The 7761-nt window shown below is 38.0% G+C and overlaps 1 protein-coding gene across 2 annotated transcripts; it reads right to left on the bottom strand.

Annotated features, from left to right (window-relative positions):
• Window positions 1–576: 576 nt before the first annotated feature.
• LOC113040937 (uncharacterized) lies at window positions 577–6578 on the bottom strand. 2 transcript variants are annotated; one of them, XM_026199152.1, is made up of 10 exons: window positions 6055–6578; window positions 3430–3619; window positions 3184–3274; window positions 3020–3096; window positions 2421–2546; window positions 1751–1950; window positions 1489–1648; window positions 1132–1245; window positions 964–1008; window positions 577–741 (listed from the first exon to the last, which is right to left on the bottom strand). In XM_026199152.1, coding segments are annotated over exons 2-10 (1005 nt in total). In that variant the 5' UTR covers window positions 6055–6578; the 3' UTR covers window positions 577–739. The 2 variants fall into 2 exon arrangements, with proteins under 2 accessions (XP_026054937.1, XP_026054938.1); XM_026199153.1 differs by lacking the exons at window positions 1489–1648; window positions 1751–1950.
• Window positions 6579–7761: the final 1183 nt, after the last annotated feature.

Here is a 7761-nt window from a genome sequence, read left to right as displayed (position 1 = left end):
TTAATTTATTTCATATTACATGTATTTTCATTCACTCAAATACTTAGCGAAAGTGTTAAAAGCCAGTTTTTTTTTTTTTACGCACCCTCCCAGCAAACACAGAACGTTATGTGAGGACGTCGCCAGTTAGTCGTCATTTGGTCAGCGCGACCCCAGGTAGCAAACAGACGTTGGCCCAACGTTGGCCCAACGACTGTTGTTGTGTTGGGCCAACGTTGGGTGCTGACGTTGGCCCAACGTAATTTTGTCCGTTGGGCCAACGTTGGGCCAACCATATTATTGGACGGCCAGCAGACCTTCTGCCAACCTAAAAATACCTTACCAACCTTCTGCCAACTTAAAAACCACTAAAACAACATTGGGCCAACGTTGGGCCAACCATGTCATTGGACAGCCAGCAGACCTAACAAATTTAAAAATATAGCCTATTTTAACCATCTGCCAACTTCATTAATAGTAAATCTGCAAACTTATAAATAAATAGGCTTTACCTACCTTACACTCAAATTTTAAGATTGTGACATGGCCTATTCACTGTTGAATTGCATTTAGAGACGGCACAACAGACAAACTGAATTGGTTATAAAAATGAATTTATTGGTAACAAAATTAACTTATTGCAGTTTAATGAGAAAATGTGCAGACTCTCTTCCGGATTCTGCAGAGTTTTTTGAAGCAAATTAGAGATTGTGTGTGGCTCTGATGATTTAGACGGAGCGGAGGAGAAGTAGCAGCATACTCCTGTAAAAAAACAACATACAAACAACTTTTTAGAACATTTAAGATTTGTCGTTCTATTTTAACTACACAACCCAAAACAGAAAAAAAAAAATTTCATCATGTTGGGGTAGCAAATTTTATATACATCTTAATGCAGTGTACGCCTAGTAAAGATGAAATACACCTCTGTTTAGTGGTGGGGTTAGACAGGGGAAGAAAAAACAATCATTGGAAGACACTTACATTCACTTTCACAGCTGCTGGAATCTGCTTGAGGCTTCTGCTTTTCTGTGTTAAAGAAAAAAATATAGTAATTATCAAAATGTAAATTTACATATATATATATATATATATATATATATATATAATAATTTCTAACATATTTGATCAGACATAAAAGGGCTTGTGTACCTTTTTCTGTCGCTCTTTTTTTTCTTCCTCCATTTCGGTCTCCACTATACTTCAGCCAGGTTTTTATTTTTTCCTCGGCTTCCACCACTTTTGCTCCTTGTTTTTTGGCTGCATCTGTCAGCATGAAATTAAAAAAGAAAATTAAACAGAGAAAGGGTTAGCAGATAGATCATATCTGAGGTGTATTTTGTAGAGTTCTGTATGATTAATGGATTAATTGGCATTCTTTCATTGACTTGCATTGTATTTTATTCAATGACACATTATGTGAGACTGTAAGGGGTTGTTTCCTGGTTTGCTATTTCAAAGTTATGTCTAAGTTTTGAACGTTTGAATGTTTTTTTTAAAACATATCACCTATAACAACTTTTGCTAGCAAGAGTGTAGAAAATGGGCTCTTCTGTCCTCTCCCTTGCCAATTAAAATTGTTGGCCAACTCATTGGTTATTATTTCCCTCATGATTCTGTGGACAATGTCTTTGGCAGATGTTCCACCCAAGCTGGTAAGATATCTTGTCTATGAAAAAAAATCATGTGTTAAGCAGCAGTAAATCTAGATCTCTCTCTACGTATGTTAGTATTCTTTTAAGTGAAGTAACAGAACATCATTAGAATTTACTAAAGAACGTTGTGTGTCTCTGTTTGACAGCCTATCCTCCAGATCTTTTATGCCTGTCATGCTCCTTAATGGAAACTGAAACTCCTCATTTACAACTTCAGCTGCATTCTCTCTTCGCATAATGGCCTGAAGGAGGAGCGTATTCTGCCTGACTTGACCCTTTATCTCTTCCAGCATCTGGTAGAGCCGGAGTTCTCTTTCTGAATCAGACAAACATACGATGCATCATTATAACTAGAATTGAACATATAAAGAGAGAGTCTGCATCTCTTCTTTAGTTGTCTATCATAACTTTTACAGCCTTTTGTTGAATCTATCTTTTTTTTTTTTTAGACGTATTGCTGGCATTAAATTCAAAATGTGCTTACAATTCCCATAAAATAGTAAAATTTGACATTTTCAACATTTGATATGTTGTCTATGTGTTTTTTTCAGCTCATTGATATTAAGGCTAATTTTTAAAAGCAGGGCTTAAAAGGTTTATCATTTGAAAATAGTACAACTTAGCCAGGCGAAGTTGGTTTTATTCTCATTTTTGGTTACATACATTTTATTTTGTTCCTTGAACAGTTTCTAATCCATGTTAGAGACTAAAAAGGAAATTACTAAAAACTCCTTTAAAAAAAAAAAAAAAACCTATATTTAAAAGGTTTGGAATAATTCTACGTACCATCTTGTCTTGGTTCAGGGACTGTCATAGCAGGTGCTGATGGTGCAAATGGTGGTATGGCTGGCAATTTCAGTCTTTTGGCTCCATTACTGCAGAAGTTTTTTTTTTTTGGTCTTTCCATTGTCTCTGCATATGGAACAGTAAGAGATAGAATCCGTACAATGTATAATTCATTGCCAAACATCACAACATTTACTTCAGTCCAGAGTTCTTCCGTCCTGCGATCTTATACAACAGGAAAGTGACCAATGCTCAAAAGTTCCTTTCAACATATCGTCCCCTTGGAATTAAATATAGTTTACTACAACTCAATTTTGACAGAAATGTCAGATATAACCTTGTACTGTAATTTCCCAACTATTAGCTGCAGTTTATACATTTATTTTGCTAAATTTCTTCAGGTTAATACACGAGAGCGGTTAATATGGTATTAATGTTTTTTTTAGCTTGCATAAAACACTCTCCTGTGGCTTATTCACAGGAAATTAATTTAATTAATTCTAAGGGGACCATATTCCCAAGTCTTGGATTTAAGGAATCTGTGGTGACCAGCTATGTTGGGAAATGATGCAATGACTACTGTATGTTTTCGTCTGTACCTGTGTGGAGCCAGCTTGTTGAGGCCTGCACTGGAGGTCTTCCTGATGTAAATCCATTTACATATTTTGATGATGGTCTGTTGGACACATTAAGAGTAATCAATTTTTTAAAAGCGCAGTGCATAGAAGCAGTAGGCTATAAAAGGAGAACAGAGGAAACATACACTCTTTTCCGTACACTGTCCTCATCTGTAGACTCCAAACTGTTGCCTTTACAAAACTTCACCAGCTTTCTTCTGGCTTTTTCATAGGAATCTAAACATAGAAACAAACAACATCACTAAGCCTATTATCTGAACATTTGAAAAGAATTGCTTGGCATAACTCACAAGGAGCATCTTTTAATTTTCAAATAGTTATTTCTCTATATTTCTCAGTAATAATTAATAATTAATTCCTTAAAGACTTACCATACTCAGCCACCCATTCAGTTATATATTCGTTCCATTCTTCATCAGGAGTTTCATTTTTTTCAACCGCTTTTCTACATTTTGTACTATTATATGGGGGCCAAAAGGAAATTTTTTTGTCGATGCTCAGCCAGTCACTTGGTATCACCTCTGTCTCATTCTTTTCAGTAAAAACAACTATAGAATACATCTATAAAAAAAAAAATATATATATATGTAGTGTTACAAACTATATACATTTATTGAAGCTCTATTACTTACCCAGTGGAAATCTATCTAAACCAAAATATTTCCTAGTCTTATTGTTACTATTCTTTATGATTGGTAGGTTCTGTACATTTGTCAGATACAGAAGGGGGGGGGGGGGGATTGGGGAAATCAAGCAGCATGCAGTAAAGGATATGCCACAAACCCATCCTTATACTGTAAAAGAAGGACTTTTGAAACAGTCTGTGTAGGGACAATAGTCAATGACTGCCCAGGTTGTTTCACAAAGGATATATCAAGAATTGATGAATCAATGGGATAGGTGAAAAAAGATGACTTGTTTTGGAATTTAAGACAGACTAGATGCGATGCTTCCTTGTCTTTTAAAATGTTTTTCACTATATAAATATCTCCCTTGAACAGAATATAGTTGTCTCCCTCTGATAAACTAATTAAAGTTCCACCATTTACATATTTCTTATACTGTGTAAACTGCTGAGATGTCACATTGTATGGAAAAGGCCCATTCTTATGTTCCTGGTAAAAACCATCCTTGCACACCCTTATTTTAGTTCTGACACTTGCTTTTTCTGACAATCTCCTGATGATCTGTTGAAGGGGCTGGGTAGGGGTCCTTATCATTTTTTTTAATGTGTAGAGGAAGTTCTCAAATGGGAAAGCTGCGAAATTATGCAGCACACCAAACTGCCTTGCATCATTGGCAAGATGTATCAGCCCGTGTATGTTATACACAACGTAATTACCATAAACAGACTGAAAATGCTCGACAAAGGTGATCAGTAACTTTTCAGCAAAATCACAGTACTGGAGAAACAGTGAGGGGCAGCATAATATTCGAATGGCTACATGCAGAAGCATAAAATTGTGGTATAGAACATTCGGCAGATGGTCTTTCAGTGCTACTGGACCAGTGTACAGGAGAAAAGTTCTGAACTCTGTTGCTTTCCACCTATCTACCTCAACAAGGGATCTCCCTTTCCGTGCAAACTCTCTGGGGAGTCTCATGGCAAAGGACATAAGCACTGCAGAAATTTGGCCTATCTGATGAGCACCTAAACGAGATGGAAGTGGTCCCCTCATCCAAAACCCTATCAACTTTCTCACAACCCCAAGAAAAACCAGGTGCATAACATCTAATGGAAATTGGGAGACCATACCAATTCCAACCCTTGTCAACACACTGGTCCCTTTATGGTGAAACTCATCGTCTTTATTAATAAAAGACATATCTGTCCGTAAAGGTGAATCGACTTCAGGAAAAGTCATGCGATTTTCTGCCCATGTTCCCTCCTGTGTGCATTTTTCACAGCCGTGGTATGCATTGTGGCCTTTAATGTTTTTTACGAAAGCCCTCGCACTTGCATCGCAAACAAAATTTGAAATTTTAATGTCTACACATTTGCCAAGTACATCCACACCCTCTAATTTAAGCTTTCCATATTCATTCACAAATGATTCTAGGAACAGATTGACATTCTCTGGTTTTTTAGATCCAAGATATAAAGCGATGACGAATGGTTGCTTTGTTTTGTCTTCCTCTACCAATCCTAGAATGGGCCAGAACTGCTTATTGCTGCTTTTGAACAAAGGTAGTCCATCAATATTCACTTGTAAATGAATGGCCTTTGGGAGAGGGTCAGTCTGGTTTAACACATGCCTAATGCCTTTCTCAACTCCAAAATAATGCATGGTGCCACCAGCCATCTGCTGGACCTCATAATTAGTTGGAGTGCCTAAAAGAGTGCGGGCATCCTTTGGGAGATATGGATGATGTTTTCTCAGGATGCCCAACAGCCCATTTAGATGGCATTGTGGTATTTGGCTGTCTATTGCCCAGTCTCTGAGCTCCTCCCCAAGACACTCTGCAGCCTCAACAAATTCATCATCACTTGAGTCAGTGTCTGTCAGAGCATTTGACCAAAATCCATCAATCACGTGATCGTCAACATTAAACGCAGTCTCTAACTCATCTGATTCATAGGACACAGGCCAATCAGATGCAGCATCTGACCACACATCATCAGCAGGGGCGTTTTTTTCCAGGCATATGTTTACGTCAGCTGCGTCAGATTCAGTATTGACGTAAACCTCACTAAGAATATTGTAAGCCCTCCGCTTTGCCTGACGTTTAAGTGTTCTGTCTGAATAAATGTTGTTTGCAGACATAGTATGCTGCCAAACAAAAATTTACGTTAATTACAGTTACTATAGTATACAGCTGATTTCGCGTCTGTTTCATCTAGATTACGAAAGCTACAATGTTAGAATCTAGCAGGCTGACGGCTGGCTAAATTATAAGGCTACATTTACATCAGATTGCTAACGTGAAGCCATCACAATGCCTCACTAGATAGACTGATTATATATTAAAACAATGTATTGAATCGAGCAGATTACCTTGGACTGGCTGAGTTAACGGCTGCAGTGAAGTCTAGAAGAAGGCCAACGGTTAAAAGATAACGGAAAATAACGATAATTCTAAATCACGCGCTCACTGTTCTCTTGAATGAGCTCGCGCATCAGCTCTTCTAGTGCGCGCGCGGCCTGAGCGCTCTCTGCTGCGCGAGGCCAAGCGCACTAGCGCAACATCTGTCCATCACCGAGATGAAGAGCGATTTTTACTGTTTTTATTTTATGTAACCGTCTCTTGTAATACGATGTCCTGTCATTTCTTTGTAATCTTTAATAAATACATTGTTCTGATTTCACATTTGATGCATTTTATTGCTTGGAAACAACGTCATAAAAAGGAGCTAGACACTCTTTTCCCCATGTTTACTGGGAAGAATAAACATGAAATGCTGCATATATGTGGGGGCCCTTGCCGCTGACCATATCAACGTTGGCCCAACGGTGTATTTCTGTCCGATAGGTTGGGCCAACGTAACCAACCCATATTGACGTTGGCCCAACGTCTGTTTGCTACCTGGGACATTACTTTATGGCAACGTTGTGAGCATAGACATATATAGACGCCCCATCGAACGCTACTGCCTATTGGCACGAACGAGCCGTGGAGCCGCCATCTTGGACCGGTCGCCTGCTCTACTCAGTGTAACTTGTTTGCCAGGTGCAATGAGCTGTTAGCGCATTAAATTAATCATATCTCACTGAATACCTCACTGATTTTGACGCGGGTTTTTTTGCTGCAAAGGTCATTCATGCAGCTATTATACAGGACACATGGTTCAGCGTATTTTAATATTCATAATAGGCATACAGTTACATATTATATTCTGATATAATATATAAGTGACCAGACGACCAAAATCTAAATATGTGAGGTAGAATATTTATAAATCACACACTATAAATATGATAAAGAAGCAGAAACAGACAGTTGCAGTAAAATAAGATATCTTAATAAGTTGAAGAAACAATATTATAATTTTTGACATATACACTATGGTTCTGGTTCTCTCTCTCACACACACTCTTCTCCCTCTCTCTCTCTCTCTCTCTCACACACACACACACACTCTTTTCTCTCTCTCTCTCATACTCTCATACACACACTAAAACCCCTGAAAGAGGACTGTTTTGCGGAGCTTATTTCTCGTGCTCGCTTTCTGTAGTTCAAGAGAGGAGAGTTTGGCAACATGGTGGAGCCTAATCTTTAGAAACACAGACACAACCAATGACAACATATCAGACTGATGGTTGTCAATGCCAAACTGGGTCTCCTCAATGTGCTCCCCAGGAACGAACACATCCTCTGTCCCAATCTCCTCCCGCACAATGTGTGTGACTGTTGACACCTGAGGAGATCGTATTGCTGAAGATTGACGGATCACCCTCTCTGCAGCTCTCAGCACCTTATAATAATAATAAAAATAATACATATTTATATAGCGCTTTACACAGTACTCAAATATACTTCACAGAACAGAGAAAATATGAACAAAGCAACCTTAACCCTCAGATGGTCTTCGGGGTCTTTTTGACCCAAAATGACTTTTGCTCTAATTAAAAAAAAGGTTCCCTTTGTCCAAATGGTATGAAACCTTCTACGGCTCAACACTTTCTAGATCTACAAAAAAAAAAAATAATAATAATAAATTGGAATGATATCTGTATATAGAGGAATACATTTTTTGAGACTAT

This window comes from Carassius auratus, chromosome 23 (genome assembly GCF_003368295.1).
Source record: "Carassius auratus strain Wakin chromosome 23, ASM336829v1, whole genome shotgun sequence".
In the NCBI taxonomy this organism is placed as follows: domain Eukaryota; kingdom Metazoa; phylum Chordata; class Actinopteri; order Cypriniformes; family Cyprinidae; genus Carassius; species Carassius auratus.
Note: the sequence above shows the minus strand (reverse complement) of the source record. Positions and strands in the feature narration are given on the sequence as shown.

What these genes read in the sequence shown, in the direction of transcription:
- LOC113040937 (XM_026199152.1), bottom strand. Translation starts at nt 3,619, where the DNA reads ATGTATTCTATAGTTGTTTTTACTGAAAAGAATGAGACAGAGGTGATA. An exon ending in GAGACACACAACGTTCTTTA is followed by an intron (nt 1,649 to 1,750) that starts GTAAATTCTAAT and finishes TTTTTTTCATAG; the next exon opens with ACAAGATATCTTACCAGCTT. An exon ending in AAAAAGAGCGACAGAAAAAG is followed by an intron (nt 1,009 to 1,131) that starts GTACACAAGCCC and finishes TCTTTAACACAG; the next exon opens with AAAAGCAGAAGCCTCAAGCA.